The sequence below is a fragment of the Arachis hypogaea genome, chromosome 20 (genome assembly GCF_003086295.3).
Source record: "Arachis hypogaea cultivar Tifrunner chromosome 20, arahy.Tifrunner.gnm2.J5K5, whole genome shotgun sequence".
Taxonomy (NCBI): Eukaryota; Viridiplantae; Streptophyta; class Magnoliopsida; order Fabales; family Fabaceae; genus Arachis; species Arachis hypogaea.
The window spans coordinates 120,607,201-120,625,291 of record NC_092055.1 but is presented as its reverse complement, the minus strand read 5'-3'; the positions used below and the strand labels follow the sequence as shown (position 1 = coordinate 120,625,291).

Sequence of the window (18,091 nt, the reverse complement as noted above, 5' to 3'; positions counted from 1 at the left end):
ATGTTTCCCAAAATTTCTACCCACAGTTAAACGACACACACACCTCAACCTAAGCTAATCAAAGATGTAATTCAAGGTAATTCATGATTTTTTGCTCAAGCTTTTGATGTGGTTATAATTTGAACAAAGGGATTAAAAAGCTCAAAGGGGTTAACAAAGGTAGATGCAAGGGTAAGGCTATATGGGTGAGTGAGTTTAGTTTAAATATAGTCTCAATCATGCTAAATGCAATCACAACATCAAATATTGGAAATAAAGAATCAAGCAAAACCAAGATCACAATCATAGAAGAGATATAGCACACAATGAACAAAATTAGTGGTTAAAAGGTGTAACCACTCATTATAGGCTCAAAAACTCACAAGGTATTTTGTTCTTTCCTCTTCTATGTTCCATAAAAATTTATTCAAGCGAGTTTAAAAATAATTTTCCAAATCAATTCAATAGAACTCCCTAGACAAAATTCTTGTTGTTTTTTCACCAAAATTATTTCCTATATGTATGATGTGATGGATGCAATTTCTAAAAATTTCCTAGTTCTATTTCTAATTTTCAACAGGAAAAAATTAACATGAACAATTAGGACAAAATTAAACTAGGTGCTATACTATTCTCATCATCCAATCATAACTTCTATCTATAAAATATATACTAAGAAAAAGATACAAAAATGCAACATGTAATAACTAGAAATTAAACTATACATAAGCTAAGATATATATACTAGAAGAAAATGCAATGCAACAATCAAAATCAATCTAAATATCTACAAGAAACCTAATAAAAAGAAACAAAAATAAAGTACAAAGTGTTCGGAAAAGAAAGTTTATGCCCCAGACGGATGAATCCTCCACCACACTTAAGCGTTGCATGGTCCTCCGTGCACGAACATAATCCGGGGGGTATCTCGAAGTTCCTCCACCTTAGGTTACACTACAAAAAAAGAGACATAAAATGGCATAAATATTACGGCGGTTTTGTAAAACTGCCGTAATACCTGGGTATTATGACGTTTTTCATTGTTGCCATAATTGAATTGTATTTGGTGGCGGTTTCTGTTGATTTTGGCGGTTTTAAAACGCCATTATCACTTCCATATAAAATAGCCTAACCCTAATCCAATTCTCATTTTTCGTTGAAACGCAAAGTTTGAATCGCTGCCAGAGGGATCTTCTCTGTGACGACCTTCTCTTACCGATCTCCTCCAGCGACGACCTTCTCTTACCGATCTCTTTCGGCGATGGTCTCCTCCAACGACGACCTCATTCGGCGACTTTTTCCTCAGCGGTGATCTTCACTGGTGACCTCTCCTCCAACGACAATCTCCTCCTGCGACGGTCTTCTCCAGCGGCATCTCTTACTGCAATGATCTCTTCCGGTGGCATTCTCCTACGCCGGCAATCTCATCCATCGAGCTAATGTGCTATGAGAGATTCTCCTCCCACAAGCTCGCGAGTTAGGTTCTTCTCCCTCTTTTCCTCTGTTCTCTTGAAAATATTTTACTCTAATTCTTTCGATTTCTTGAATTATTGATCCAAAATTTCAGAATACATGATAGATTTTGCGAAATGACAACTACAACTACTAAAACTATAGGAGCTAGGGTTTCTGAGGAAGGGATCGTTGAAACAATTCATAATGATGATGATGATGAAGCGCCCGATGCTGCGGAGAATGGAGTTGCGGTAATTTTGTTGTTTTATTGGATTATTTGTGCCTGAAACTTAATGCTTTTAGTTAACAGTTTGTTTTAGTTCCTTGAGTTGATTCTTTCATGCTTTATCAGTTCTGAATTTGTTCCACTATGTGCTTATAGTCTCACCGTCCAGTGGGGGTAACAATAATCATATTTATTATTATTAATACTTTTATTTCATTTCCTATTTCCTATTTTGTTTATCTATTATCTGTTTAAAAAATTGTGTTCATGAGTTGCAGGGAGCAAGATGACTACGAGGTTGTGAGGAAGGTGGGAAGAGGGAAATACAGTGAGGTCTTTAAGGGCGTTCACTCCACCGATAATGAAAAATGCATAATCAAGATCCTCAAACTCGTCAAGAAGAAAAAGGTGAATCAAATTCCAATCCCTACACCTATTGCAGTTTGTATTAACTAATATGACTGCTATTTTTAATTTAAAACAACACTGCTGTTTTCAGTTTCAGTATACTTTTTCACTTCATTCCATCCTCATATGGCAATGAATGCTGTGCTAGGGCTTCAATGACCAACTTTGGTCCAGTAGTTCATTTAGTTTGTTATTAAATTTCTAATTTTAAACCTGTAAGATTTTACCCTTTCTAATATTCTGGTTGTATATATAAGTTTGTACATCTTATAAGTTGTTATTCTGGTTGCAGTTAAAGAGGGAGATCAAAATATTACATAATCTTTGTGGAAGTCCCAATGTTATAAAGCTGCTTGACATTGTTAGGGACCAGCAATCAAAGACCCCAAGCCTTATATTTGAATATGTCAATAACACTGATTTTAAAGTGCTCTACCCCACCCTGTCAGATTATGATATTCGATATTATATCTATGAACTTCTAAAGGTAAGTTTTATACTCTATTGGTTGTCTAAGATCAGCTGTTATATCTTATTTTTGCGGTCATTATTTGTTTGACATATTTCTAGACACTATCTATGCCAATGCTTCGTGGAAAATTCAGTTATGATTTTTGTATTTTTCTTTAGGGTGAAATATTAGAAAGTGGTTGAGTAATTGCTACATAGCTCTTTGACAGCTTCTTCTACATTAATCCTCCGATAGATGCAATTAAAGAATGAATTGGTTGAGGTTTGAAATAGGTTGTAGAGTGGCTTGTAAGGAAGTTGATTTTGATTTTTGAAAATCACTTCCATTGCTTATAAATAATGCATAGCAGGAAAATAGACTTTTTCACTAAATGCACTTGTAATATCAATATCTACTAAGTTGATATTTAGTCTTTGAAGATAATACAATCAAGGCAAGGAGATATTGGGAACTACTACGGTGTTCAGCTTCTTGATGCTTCAGTGACAAAATACCAAGATTATGGTCACTAACAACTTACTCACCCTCTTGTGTATATGCACAAAGACTAGTGCTTTTCTTTTTTCCTTTTTGCCACTGAAAACTCAGTTTCTTGTCTACCACCTTATGTTTATTCGAATATGATTTTGTAAATTTTTGTGAAATATTTAACTTATTACTTACTCTTGAAATATTTAAAAAAAAGAAATATTTTTAAAAGTTTTCATTTATGTAGTCAAAAGTTCAAAAGTCTTTGTTTTTTACTTTTTTCAATAAAAGTATTTGTTTTCTATTTATATATATTATTGTTTCTATTGAGGTTTTTGATAAAATATTTCATATACTTTATAAATAGAAGAAAATGTACCTTCCCCAGTAAATTTCTAACATTCTATTACTTGTCAACTCTTTATAGCTTTTATTTCATAAGTTCATTCATGTTTATGCTTTGCGCTTTGTGACATAAGAAAAAGGATACAAGCAAAAGTGGTCTCTTTTTTTTTAATTTATTAATTTATATTTGGTCTTGAGGAAAAGCAATGAGAGTTATATCCATATCCAAATCTAATTCCAAGTCCACGTACTCATAAGTAATGCATAGCCTTTATTATAATAATGGTGTTATATGCTTTGGTATTTGGACATAACTTCTGGGGAAATTGGAGATAAATTTAATTTGGCAGTTGATAATCTTTGAAATTCAGGATATACATTGGAGAGACACGTGGAATGGAGGGATTGGGTGAGAGGTTAGAGGTGAGGGAATTATCCTTCATATACAGCTGGCTCTCCCTCTCTGATTTAGTTTGTTTGTTATATGTGATGTGTGCTGCTCTGCTCTCCATACTCATACATGCTCGTTTCTGCTTCTTTTCTTTGATATATGCATGCTCGTTTCAGCTTAACTGTGTCAGCAAGTTTAGCCATTGACTTCATGTGGTAGTCTTGAAGGTTACTTTTCTTTGTCTTATGCTTTGTTTGTTTAGAATTGGTCATTTTTTGTCTTATTAATTCCGATTGACGCAACAAATTTAAATTGCAACTTTAGGAAGATTTCAAACTTCTGCACAACCAATAATGTATCACGTATACAATTTTGTTAATAAATTAGTATTTGGATCATTTTTGTTAATAAATTTTTCAACCATCAAAATGGTTATATTATCCATTTTAAATTATACGATGAGACAATTTAGTTTTCCAAACAAGTAACAGCCAAGCTAAACCATTGCTTGTGTTATACAATGCTTCATTTTGCAGGTAACTAATTTGGCTATCTATATCATGTTAAAAAATCATAAGGATAATGTCCAAGACTCTTCTGATCTACAAAATTGTTAATAGGAAAGGGTCAAAGTTCCCTTCAAATCTGAAGGGAAGGGAAACTTCAGAACAGTGAGCTTCAAGTTCAAAGCAGTTGCACCAAGAACAAGACTCATATTCTACAGCTCCTTTTACCATACCAGAATTGATGATTATGGATCTCTCTGTGGCCCTGTTCTTGACCAGGTTATAGTGTTCTCTGTTGCATAAGTTATTAAACCATTAATGTAGTACTTAGTAACTATGATTTTTGCAAGTTACTTGAGCCTGTCTTCTGTATAATTGCACGAGACCATACCTTATATTAAAACTTCATCTTGCTTTTGTATACTAATTCCCTATATTTTGTTCATGTATGCATTAAATAACCTTATACTTTCTAAACTTATAGCTAATTAGTTAGCAACATCATGATAGTGGAAGCAACATGTTCACTTGAGTGTGTAATTCAAAATATTAAGCAAATTAACATCCTGAACAGAAAGGACTTGAAGAATTCTAAAAAGAACAATACTAAGATTGGTAGTTACCCCTCATATACGCTGCCAATGTCTGATTAAAATTGCAGAGTTAGCTTTTTAAGAAGCAATGAACATTGAATCATGACGGTGTATCACGGTGTAGCTCAGGGAGGTAGTCTGAGATCAAACGGCTCTCCTTTTCGTCACACTCGTATCGTACCTCTGTCGATCTTAAGGTAAGCAGTTTTGAGGTCTGGTCGTGTTAAGGCTAGTCAGCAAAGTACATGGCTCGATTTTGTTGTCACTAAATTGCACTGAAAACAGATTTTGGTTTGCAGGACAAGTGGAGGAATTTTCTCAAGGCTAGCTTTGCCCAGGCACCTGCAGATGAAGGGGTAAGAGTCGTGATTTTGCAAAATTAATCTTGCTTATTAGTGAGTTTATATAAACATGATTTGTGGTTAAAAACTATTTGGAAATTAGTTCCTACAAACATTCCAGGAACTGTTTCAACATGCATGCATGTGACTTAAGTTGCTTAATATTTTACTACCTGTCCAAAATTAGTTAGGCATTTAAGCATAGAAATTAAGGAAATTGGAAACATCTTGATTTTTTAATAAACTAGATTGATTTTACAAAACTACCATCAACTCTCCTTATCCTATACTTATTGCCACTTTCCTCTTTCCTCTCCTCTTTAATAGGATGATTACAGTTGGAAAAAATTTGACCTAATTCTTCTGCTTACTGAATTCCTGAGTTGTTGTTCTCTGCAGAAATCCGACCTATTATAACTCTTGAATTAGGAATTTGGGTTCCAACTTTATTTTCCTTGTTAAATTTGTTTTCTTGACATAGATGAACGTGCGGAAGCATGGTACAACGCCAATCCTGGAACCGATTTTGCTACGTGTACGAGAGATTAAAAAGGGGGCTGCTTCCGTGGAAGGAGTAGAAGCAAAATTCTAGCAGGTTTGTATTGAAAAATCTATCTTGTTATAAATCTTTTCTTTATAACTCATTGTTCTGAGAATTTTTTGGGAATTTGCATGCTGCAGTTATAATATTTTTAACACATGCAGGTACCTGAAACACTGCCTGAAGAGGTACTTAGGAAGATGGGAGCACCTCCAAAGAGTGATGTGCCGATTATTACACCCAATGAGCTACCTGAGGTTGCTGGTTTATTGCTTGGATTTCCAACGAGATTTGGACTCATGGCTGCTCAGTTTAAGGCATTCTTGGATGCAACTGGAGGCCTATGGTGTACACAGGCACTAGCAGGAAAGCCTGCTGGAATTTTTTACAACACCTGTTCTCAAGGAGGCGGACAAGAAACCACCCCGTGAGTTTTCGAATCTGTCCAATTTTGCTTCCATTACTTGCCATTTTCTCCCATGAGTGTCTTTTAATGCTGGTTATAGACATTTGTGAACTACATTGCCTTATTTGAGAAATCTAAGAGAAGGATAGGTACACACAAATAAGATGGAGCCAAAGAGGTTAAAAAGATAGCTACTCCTAATTAATAATGAGTTCTTATCAAATAGCATATTTCTTGTAAGACTGCTGGTTTAGTTTTCTCTTCTTCAAAATGCTAGTAGTTTGCTATTTATTTGAGCAACTATTTATTTCTAACGTTTAATTTTCTTTTGCAGATAATATTTATTCACACGGACATGAACAATGAAAATGTTGGAAGGGTCTGTTGCAAACTTTTTGAGCATCTCTAGGAAAACTCCCAATGTAATAGAACTAATAATATTTCTTAGTTTGATATTTTGTATAGGAATTATTATTTTTGATTTGCAATACTAAAAAATTATATATTATGTTTAATACTGAGTTAAATAATATTTTGTCTATGAATTATGATTTTGTTATTGTGGAATTTTAATAAAAAAATTATTTGTTTAGCATGATAGAAACAACAGTAAAAATTGTATTTTTAAAAGATAAAAAATGTCACTTTTATCTGGTAAAAAGGGGGGTTTGTAATTGTCATTTTAAACAACATGAAACGCCATTTTAACTTGGTAAAAACGGCGGTTTTAAATGTCGTTTTAATCAATAAAAATATCACTATCAAGGTAAAAATGGCGGTTCAAAAATGCCGTTTTAACCAACAAAACGCCACTTTGTTAGGGTCAAAATGGCGGTTTAAAAACGCCATTTTAATCAATCAAAAACGCCGTTTTTACCCTGAAAATTACGGCGGTTTGAACCGCCGTTTTAACCAACCAAAAACCGCCCTTTTATTTGGAAATAATGGCGGTTTGAACCGCCGTTTTAACCAGTTAAAAACCGCCGTTTTATTTAGAAATAACGGCGGTTTGAACCGCCATTTTAACCTATCTAAAAACCGCCGTTTTAACCTTGGAAATTGTGACGATTTTCTGAAAACCACCGTAATAACCAGAATGGCGCCCAGAATTACGTCGTTTTTTAAAACTGCCGTTCTTGGTAATAATGGCGGTTCAAACCGCCGTAAATACCCAAAAAAACCGCCATTTTAACCAGATTTTTTGTAGTGTTAGTGGATGTGGGGGTTTGGGTTGTGTGGAAGTCACCAAGTCCAATCTATGCTCAACATCTCCATCCTCGGTTTTCTCCTCCTCTCCCAGCTCTTTGCCTCACGTCTCATCCTCAAAAGGAATGAATGAAGTATAATTAAGAATCATAGGACAAGTAGCACAAAAAGGGTAAAGGAGTAAGCAAATAAGCATCTAATTGAGAAAGTTTGCATAGTTGTGTGGTATGATAAAAAGATGAGCCAGCGTGTATTCCAAGTGTGCACGCAGTTAGAATACACACAACGGCCGGTTAAAATGGCATCCACATATTCAAAAAGTAAGCATGAGTTCCTCAACTAAATGGCCTAAGATACAACTAAGAGATGATCATCAATTAAACACAAACAAGCTTCGGTAATTGCAACAAGAGTCTATTGAATTTAGAAAATATTGGATATTGAAGGTGTGCAAGTGAAAGAGCAAAATTGATATATAAAATAGCACAACAAACAATAACCAATGCAATGATGAAAAGAAAATTACTTATTCATCCGTAGGAAAAATCAAATAATCACACGGTTAAGGTGTTTGTTACAAAAAGGTGACAAACTTGATAGAATCAAGTTAAGCCAACTCAAACAAATACAAAGTATTAACAAGAAACAATGACCTTGTGATATGATTATATTGACTTAAAGTCCATGGTGAACAAGCAATTCAATTTAATTCACTAAATTCCATGTGCACTCATAAAAGTTTCACCTAATATGTAACAAAATATACATGTGCAAATCCAATTAGGTGATAGGAATGGAAGGCAAGGTATAAGTGCATTGATGAAATTCAAGCAACAAGCAACCCAATCAATCAACAAGCAAACACTTGCAACTTATTGAATTAACAAGCAAGTAAACCAAAAATAATATAGATACTAAAATGAAAATGAGATGCACTAAAAACTAAGTAAAACAAGTAAAGAAACATGGGAAAAGTAAAAGAAGAGAGAGGTGAAAGGGGGTGGAAGGGTGGGAAGTGCGTTAGGGCTTAATTCAATGTGCAACAAAAATTTTGCCCAAAACAGCACCTGTGCGGACGCACAAGCAAGTGTGCGCACGCACAAAAGGCGAAACAGGGGGTGTGCACTCGCACAAGGTGTACGAGTGCTCCGGACAGAACAAGAATGTAGATGTGTACGCGCGCACAAAGGTGTGCGGGCGCACAGAAGACTCTCTCTTTTTTTTTTGTAAGCAGGATCATGTGTGCGTGCGCACACAGGTCCGTGCGCACGCACAAGAGCGAAAAAGGATAGGGGTTCACGTGCACAAGCTATGCTGGTGCTGCGAGCCGGGGGCAATACAAAGAGTGTGCGGGCGCACAGGCTTGTGCGCTCGCACAGGTCGCGAAACTCATAGTTGTGTGCGCACGCACAAAAGCGTGCGTACGCATAGATACCCTGTTTTGCAAAAATTTTTCTTTCATTTCTAAGGTGTTATGCCTTAGCTCAATCAACATTTCAACCCCAAAACATTCAAAACATCACAAAATCATCATCCATTTGCAATTCAACCTATCTAAACTCAAATTTAAACTAATCCTAAGCTAACTAAGACAAGCAAACATGCAAGAAACTAGGACTATAAATAAAGAGAAAGGGTAAGAAAGATGTTACCATGGTGGGGTGTCTCCCACCTAACACTTTAGTTTATAGTCCTTAAGTTGGACTTGTTGAGGAGACTCTTGTTAGGGTGGCTTGTGTTTTCACTCCTCCTTGAATCTCCATCCAAGCTTGCACTTTATGGCTCCTTCGGGATCCCATATTCTAGGCATCCGGTCACCTTCTTGTTGATCGCTATGCTTCAAGCTGGATGGACGAGCTCTCAAATGACCCCTGTAGCAACCCAACACTCTCCAAAAATCACCCAATTGTGCTCTACACACCACTTGAACTCCAATTCTTGAATTGTTCTTCTTGAAGGGTCTTGGATTCAATTGGCAACCAACACTTCTTTCTCCACTATGTACCAACCTAAGAAGGATTTTGAGTTGATAATCCATTTCCAAGATAGCATATTGGTGGGGGCCAATGAGGCTCAATGGAGAAATTGCCACCCACTCAATATGTTCTTGGTTGTCAACTCCTTCTTCACCAACCTCTTCCTCCTCTTCCCCATCACTCACATCATAACAAGGAGGTTGTGAGAAGTCTACCTCCATGTTTCTCTCAAACTCAAGAGGGAGAGGCTCAATAGGGTCATTAAGGGGATTGATCAAGGAGGACAAAAAATCATTTATGATGGAATCCTCATTTTGATCAATCTCCCTCAATTCTCCCTTTCTTTCCTCCGGTTCACATACTTCCCTTTCTCCCTCTTGTTGCATGTCATGACCCAACTCCTCTTCCTTCCCTTGAGGCTTCACATTCTTCTCTTCACTCCGCCCTTCAATTGTTTTCTCATATCCTCTAAGAGGAGTGTCTTGATTGGATGAGCGTAGAAGAACCAAGCGGTTCACCGCTTCGGCTATGGTAGCTATGAATTGCCCTTGAGTCTTTCAGAATCCTTCTTGCTCTTGGAGAAAGGCTTGAAGGTCTTGTTGGTCTTGAGCCAAGGGTGGAAAAGCTTCACATTAGGGTGAGAGTTGAGGTTCATAATTTGGGAGAAAAGTTATATATGTGGGAGGTGACTCATGTTGGCAAGTGTTTAGAGGTGGTATGTAAGAGGGTATATGGTGGTGGTGGTGTGGTGTTTGAAAAGATGGTGATTGAGGGTCATGTTGGGGGTATGGGTCGTAGGTATATGGTGGAGGAGGTGTATAGTCAAAGTGAAATCCACCATATCCTTGGGTTGGGTATATGCATTGGGAAGAGTATGGCTCATTGTAATATAGAGGAGGTGGCTCCTCCCAAAATTGATACTCCAATCCCATGATGCAATCCAAAACCAAAGTTATCAAGCCCTACAAAATAAGCACAACCAAACTCCAAACCAAGATTGTGAAATTGAAAATAAAAACCAAAGACATCAATTAACAAAATAAACAAAATCCTAATTACCAACAAAAGCAAACAAGCAACCAAAAAGTATTTATTCACACTATGGACATATTTACAACAACCAAAATATAGCACTCATGATGCTAGTTCCTCGGCAACGGCGCCGAAAATTGACGAGTGACCAAAAGCATGGGTTTGGATTTTCGCACTAAAAATAGGATTGATGTTGCAAGTATAGTCCAACCCAACCATTGATCATCAATCAAATTATAATCTTAAAGATGTCACAATCAACACAAAATAACCAGGAGTTTTAAATCCCGGGTCGTTCTCCCTAGGAACTAATGCCCGTAAGTGCACAATTTTGGTTGTGAGAATCAAAGGGGTTTTCAATGATGAGGAAGTAAAAACGAAATAAAGAACAAGACAAAATTAGAATCAACAAAGCAATAAAGGAATAAACGAACTAAGTATGTAATATAAACAAGTAAAACTATAAAGTGATAGAAATGTGATTCAAAACAAAAAAGAAACCTTGACTTGGGATGAGTTATGGAATCCCTTCCTTGCCATAACCACAACTATGATAATCATGATGGATTAATCTCACTAGGTCAACCCTTAACATCGAAGGATAAGTTAAGTGAGCATAATTGTTATTAATCCACAAGTCCTAGCTAACTTACTAATTACCTTAGTAAAAAGCTAGTGTTAGTGGAAACAATAACAACTAACAACCTAAGAATTATCACTAAATGTTGGACATTATGACTCTAGTAATCCATAGACTCATTTTCTCCCAAGCCAAGGGGTGAAAATCATCCCATAACTAAGATTGGTATTTCATCAAACACATAGAAGGCATGAACATAAAATATGGCAAAATTGAGAAATTGATGAAAGCTATGAACCATAAATGATCAAAATTAATAAAGGCAACTCACCAAACATAAAGTAAGCATCAAACATCAAATTCAACAACTAGAAATCCAAAATTGCAAAACTATGCATATATTGATAAGAGAAATGAAAATAGATGAAAGTGTAGAACAAGTGTAGTAATTAAAAGAGAAATTAAAGAAATACTTACAATGAGATAGCAAAATTCAAGGACATAATTAAAGTATAAAATGCTACAAACCCTAATTAAACCTAAGGAAACTTGAGAGAAAAACCTAAACTAGACTACCCTAAAACTACTCCTAAAAACTCTGCTCCCAAGTATGGTAGTGTATGGTATGATTATAGTTGTTTTTCCCTTCAAATATGCTCCAAAGCCTTCAAAAATGGGCCAAAAAGCCCCCAAAACGCGAGTCCACGTGACTTTTTAATGGAGGCATGCGCTGGTACCTGTGCGGATGCACAGGTTTGTGCATGGGCACACTTGCTGATTTTTCTCTTGTGCGTGGGCACAGCCTGTGCGTGGGCACAGGTCCTATTTTTACCCTGCCTTGTACGTGGGCACAGAAGCTGTGCGTGGACACAGGCTGAGATGCTTTTCTCCTTTGTTTTCTTCATGTTTTCTCCCTTTTTTCCATGCTTTCTTCCACTTCTACCAACCCATTCTTGCCTCTAGGACCTGAAATTACTCAACAAACATATCACGGCATTGAATGAAATAAAAGTGAGATTAAATTGCTCAATTTAAGCACAAAACGCATATTTTCACATTTAGGTTCAATTTAGGGGTCAAACACAAAAGTATGCTATTTTGGTGAATAAGTGTGAGTTTATGTGATGAAATCCATCCAATTCAAGCTAAAATATATCGTCAAATATGAACTCATCAGGTTGCCACCCAACAAGCGCTTCTTTAATGTCATTAGCTTGATAGTTAGCTCTTTACGGAGATGGATATGGGCTTAGAATTTTGCCCCTTAAAGTGAATTTCTTGCTTGTGCTCTCATGGATAAGTTCCACATATTTTAGAGACAGGATCCTGTTCACAGTGTGTAGAGTGACAGGATTGTTAGTGAAGATAACTCTCATGCCAGGTGAGAGGCCTTCAGTGGGAATTTTCTTATCCCTTCAGCCCTTGGGCACTTTCTACTACCATTCTTCTTAGAGCTTGATGATGGTTGCCCCACACCAAACTTAGAATTGGTGTCTGGGAGCTCTGTTAGGCTCTGTACTGAGAGGAGTGGTTGAAGCACTTCATGTTTATGAATGGTACTTCCTTCATGTTTATGAATGGTGCTTCCATCAGTGCTGTTGCCCCCCCAAACTGTTTGTTAACTCTGTCCACATGATGAAACTCTACAGCTCTCCATGTATAAATCTCTGCAATACTCCTAATCCACTTAGGAGCAATCTACTGTAACTGGGAATCCACGTATAGTGTCCATCAAAATTAGAAAAATTGCATATAGTAAAATAATTAGGTACGAAAGACCAATATCTGAAATAAAATAGAAAACAAAACATCTCGTACCTCATCAAAAGTGAGGGCATCGATATGACGCCGCAAACTCTGGATCATGCCGTCGTGGCGATCCCTGCTTTGTTGTTCTAGTACTGCCAATCTACGCACAATAAAAATAATTAACAGTATTAAATATTTACAATAATTAATAACGGTAATTTAATTTAGTCACTATTTATATGTTAAATTAAAATTTTAACAATAATTACATACTTAGATGTAAGTGAAAATCTAATGACATCATATCCTATCGAACAAAATGACGGGAACCTACGGTAGATCCAGGACACAAGAAGCGGCATGCACCCCGCAATGTTTGTTCACATTATCCCTAGCAGCGGTGCAGATGAGTGATACGTGTGTGCCAGGAATGCAGACTCCCAAGACAACTTCCTGTAACAATCGAAATCAAAAGGACAAGTGTAGCTGACTTGTTCGTGAAAAGAAACCCCCCCAATGAGCATCATCAAATAGTATTTAGCATACTTACAGAGTGTATCCAGATCTGCCCCAGGTGGAATGTGTAAAACCAAGTTCCTAGCCAGGTCATCCTCAGACCAAAAACCTGCTTCGTGTCCTCTGGCTGTAGTGGCGGCTTGTCGCCAAGAAAATCTTCAACCCACTCCCACGTACGGTGTTCATGGTACTGCTAAAAGTCTCTGGTACAACCCCTAGATGGTAAGCAACATCTTGGAGCATAATGCTGACCTCACCCCATGGAAGGTGAAAACTGTGGGTCTTAGGCTTCCACTGCTCGACAAATCCAGATATAAAAAAATTGTCAAACATAAAATTCCTCAACTTTACTGTATGTCCAAATCCAGCATCCTTAATATATGGCAAAAGGATGTCCGGCAGGAGACATCCAAAGTAACACGACGTGGCAACAGCAACCGAGACCTCTGCAATAGTCGCAACATTTACTCTCAAAAATTAATCTTGTCTAACCCATTATATAGGTTTGACAATTATTGAATATTCTAAACCTAGTAGATAAATATCATTAATAAAATATTATATTTCATACAACAATAATATTCATTACTGTTGAGTTTGAAAAACTTAAGTTAAAATTAATATGATGAACAAACATTGTTAAAAATATTATTGAATGTTTATTTAACTATGTCCAATTGGTTGTTTGATGAATTTGGTGAGTGTGCAGGAAAACAATTCAGTTTTCATAATGGGCCAAAAGTCAAACAAGCCCAAGATGAACATTGAATTAATTTAGCCTTGTGCAAAATTAATTATGGCCGAAACCTTAGAATTAAAGAAAAGAAATCCTAGGCCCAAATCAAAAGCGCATGAACCAAAGTTGATAAGTCAAAGAATGGAACCCAAGGTTCACAAAGCAAGCTTTGGTTACCTACTCCTTTGGTGCAAGTAACATGTTTCCTAAGTTTCAATTCAATTTGATTTAATTTTTGGTAACTGAAACTTGAAATTCAAATTGATTTAATTTCATTGAAAGCTTCCACCAAAAGTTTCTCTCTTTTCTATCCTCTCTCTTGCTTCGGTCACATCTTTCATTCAAAGAAGAAGAAAGAAGAAAAATGGAAGCCATATAAGAAAAGCCTATGAAGAAAGGCTAAGAAGATTTTTGCCACAGAAGGAAGTTTTGTAAAGAAAGGCCAAAAGATTTCTTTGCCAAGAAAGGAAAGAAAAGCTTTGGTTCATGAAGCAAATCTATCTTGGTGAAGGCACAGCAAAAGTTTATTTCCTCTTTTGTGCTACAAAGAAGAGGAAAGCCTCAGAGTCTCAAGCTGGAAAAAGCAAAAATAAAAAACGTGAAGTCATATTGGATCAGATGCTTATCAATGCTCAGAATCAATTCTTGGTGCCAAAGTCAAGATCAATGGCCAAGATTGAAGAAGATGGATGAAAAAGGATAAGAGAGAAGAGGAGAGCTTACATGCATCAGCCTCGGTCCTCTCAATCTTCTCTGATGAAGTCGCTGCTGCTGGCTTCAATCTTGGAAGCTTCACTTTTCTATATTAAGGGTGAACGACCAAGGGTTAAAGCAAGGAGAGTAAGTGAAAAAGCACAGAATTCTCATAGCTACCCAGAAGCTACCTGAGTTCTTCTCCTTCAATAATGTTTATTTTGTTTTCTTTTTCTTAGTTTTGTCTGTCTGAGTCTCATGGTGGAAAAGGCAAATATGGTGAGGTTTGTAAGAAAAAGCCAATGAGAGAAAAAAGGTAGTGAGCAAAATTAGAGAAAAAGCCATAGATGTCTCAGAGTTTCTTTGTACATCTTTCTATTTTGTGTCATGATCTTGTGGGAATTCTCTTGCAAGTTGGGTTAGCACTTTACTGTTGAAAGCTTGGTTTGAGTCCAAGTCAAATTCAGATTGGGGTTAGAATATGGATTTGTCCCAAATAGGATTGGGTAGATCCTAGGGAAGAATTGGTATTTTTAATCTTGAAAAAGATAGTAAAATTCTATTATTGTTGTGATGAAGACTTGATGTAGGCTACATTGCACCTAGTAGCTGAACCATGATATATCTGGTGTCAATTCTTCTTCTCTGCTTCTTTTCTGTTTCTAGTTCTCAGGAGACAAAATGACAAATATCTCTCAACTTGTTATGAGACAATACTAAAAATGTCTCTCAACTTGTTATGAGACAAATGTGAAAATATCTCCTAAAGTTTGTTGAAAAAGTAAAAGTAATACTTTGCGAAAAGGGAAGCTAAGATTCAACCCCCCTTCTCTTAGCCACTAATTACCATCAATTGGTATCAGAGCTTGGTCTTAAAGAGATCAAGCTTTACAGCTTGGAGAAAGATCCTGATGGAGAACAACAGTGGTACTAATATGGTGGCCTATACAATGACAGAAGGGTAATTAAGCAACAGACCTCCGTTCTTCAATAGAAAGAACTACAGCTACTGGAAGGAGAGAATGAAGATTTTTGTTCAGTCTGTAGATTACAGACTCTGAAAGATAATTCTGGAAGGCCCACAAGTTCCAATCACAACTGGAGCTGATGGTGTGGTTAATCCCAAGGCTAAGGCTGATTGGAATGACGATGATAGGGAGAAAATAGAGCTCAATGCCAAAGCTGTCAACCTGCTTAATTATGCTGTTAGCTTCGAGGAATACCGACGGGTATCAAGATACACAACAGTAAAGAAAATCTGGGACAAGCTTCAAGTTACTCATGAAGGCAGAACCCAAGTCAAAAGAACCAGAATAGACATGCTAAACAGAGAATACAAAATGTTCTGAATGAGGGAAGGAGAAACAATTGATAAAATGTTTGAAAGATTCAATGTTATCATCACAGGCTTGGATGCTATGGGAACCAAACATTCAGAATCTGTGGTTATGAGGAAAATATTGAGATGTCTCACTAAAGAGTAGAAAACCAAGGCTATAGTCATAGCTAAGAGTAATGGCATTGATGAAATGACCTACAATGATCTGGGAGCAAACTTACTTGCTTTTGAAAACACCTATCTAACGATGATTTTTTTTGTTTGCTAAGAAATTCAGGAGAATGATGAAGCAAAAAGAATGAAACAAAGGAGGTAGTTTAAGGAAACCTAAGAGGGATTTAAGCAAGGTCATTTGCCACAACTATAGAGAAGCTGGACATTACAAGTTTGACTGTCCAAAATTGAAAAAAGAAGACAAGCCGAAAAGGGAAAAGAAGAAGAGACTCTTGGCATCTTGGGAAGACTTGGAGAACGACTTTGAAGATGAGTAAGAATCAGACAGCAAATCTCAAACCTGTCTCATGGCCAATCAAACTAATGAGGTATGTCTCATTGAACCTACTACTGAAGACCTTCATCTTATGATAGATCATCTCAATGAAAAAATCAGATGCTTCTTAAATGAAAACTATGAACTTGAATCTCAAGTTACCATTCTAAAGGCAGAAAATGGTTTTCTCAAAGATAAATTAAGGGAAGCCAAAACTGCCATTGATCTTGTTGAAGAAAACAAGCGGTTAAAGGCTAAAATTAAGATGGTTTAACATACAATTATCCAAAAAGATTTGGATACCTATGGTCACTTGAGTATTTTTGTAGGTTTGCCTAGCATCCAAGAGAAAAGACAACATGTGGTATATGGATAGTGGATGCTCTAGGCATATGACTGAAAAGTCAACATTCTTCATCAAGCTTGATGAGTATGATGGAGGCTTTGTTACTTTCGGTGACAATGGAAAAGGAAAAATTGTGGCCATAGGTAAAGTGGGTAAGAACTTTTCTTCTTTCATAAATGATGTTTTACTTGTTGATAGATTGAAACATAATCTTCTAAGCATTAGCCAATTATGTGATCTTGGATATTTGGTTGTATTTAGAAAATTGGATTGCTTAGTTGTTTATGAGAAATCCGGTGATATTTTGTTTAAAGCAAAAAGATGCAACAATGTGTATGGACTTACTCTAGAGGATTTAAAAGATAAAAAAGTAACATGTTTTACATCTATAGAATCTGAAAAATGGCTTTGGCATAAGAAATTAGGACATGCTAGCATGTACCAAATTTCTAAGCTTGTTAAGAAAAATTTGGTTAGAGGAATTCCAAATATCAAATTTGACAAAGATATTACTTGTGAAGCTTGTGAATTAGGCAAACAAGTAAAATCTTCTTTTGAACCCAAAGATGGAATTTCTACTAAAAGGTTATTAGAGATGTTGCATATTGATCTTTTTGGTCCCACTAGAACTCAAAGTTTGGGAGGTAAACACTATGGTTTGGTAGTGGTTGATGACTATTTAAGATATGGTTGGTTTTTTTCTTGGCTCATAAAAATGATGCTTTTTATGCCTTTTATTCTCTTTGTAAAAAGATTCAAAATGAAAAGGATTTAAAAATTGCTCACATAAGAAGTGACCATGGAAAAAAATTTGAAAATCAAGATTTTGAAAGTTTTTGTGATGATTTTGGAATAGCACATAATTTTTCATGCCCTAGAATACCTCAACAAAATGGGGTTGTTGAAAAAAGGAATAGATGCCTTTAAGAAATGACTAGGACAATGCTTTATGAAAATGATGTTCCAAATTTTTTGTGGGTCGAAGCTGCAAATACAGCTTGTTATATCCTAAATAGAACCATCATTAGAAAAGGCTTGAAGAAAACCCCAAATGAGCTTTGGAAAGAAACTCCCCCTAATGTCAAGTACTTTCATATTTTTGGATGAAAATGTTTTGTTCTTAACAACAAAGAAACTCTTTGTAAATTTGATCCAAAATCATATGAAGGAATGTTAGTAGGGTACTCAACCACTAGCAAAGCATTTAGAGTTTACCTTAAAGAACATAGAACTATTGAAGAGTCCATACATATATCTTTTTATGATGCTAACTCTATACCCAGTGCTATTATAAATG

The 18,091-nt window shown here is 36.2% G+C and overlaps 1 protein-coding gene across 17 annotated transcripts; it reads left to right on the top strand.

Annotated features, from left to right (window-relative positions):
• The first annotated feature begins 1,127 nt into the window (after positions 1-1,127).
• On the top strand, positions 1,128-6,723 carry LOC112782696 (casein kinase II subunit alpha). Of its 17 annotated transcripts, none has more exons than XM_072229344.1 (11): positions 1,128-1,455; positions 1,597-1,685; positions 1,939-2,068; positions 2,361-2,555; positions 3,725-3,776; positions 4,365-4,529; positions 4,912-5,040; positions 5,143-5,199; positions 5,666-5,779; positions 5,890-6,152; positions 6,466-6,723. In XM_072229344.1, the coding sequence occupies exons 1-5, from the start codon at positions 1,426-1,428 to the stop codon at positions 3,764-3,766; spliced, it is 486 nt and encodes a 161-aa protein (XP_072085445.1). In that variant the 5' UTR covers positions 1,128-1,425; the 3' UTR covers positions 3,767-3,776; positions 4,365-4,529; positions 4,912-5,040; positions 5,143-5,199; positions 5,666-5,779; positions 5,890-6,152; positions 6,466-6,723. The 17 variants fall into 17 exon arrangements, with proteins under 17 accessions (XP_072085445.1, XP_072085446.1, XP_025680986.1 ...); XM_072229345.1 differs by having other exon boundaries at positions 4,281-4,529; XM_025825201.3 differs by lacking the exon at positions 3,725-3,776.
• The last annotated feature ends 11,368 nt before the right edge of the window (positions 6,724-18,091 follow it).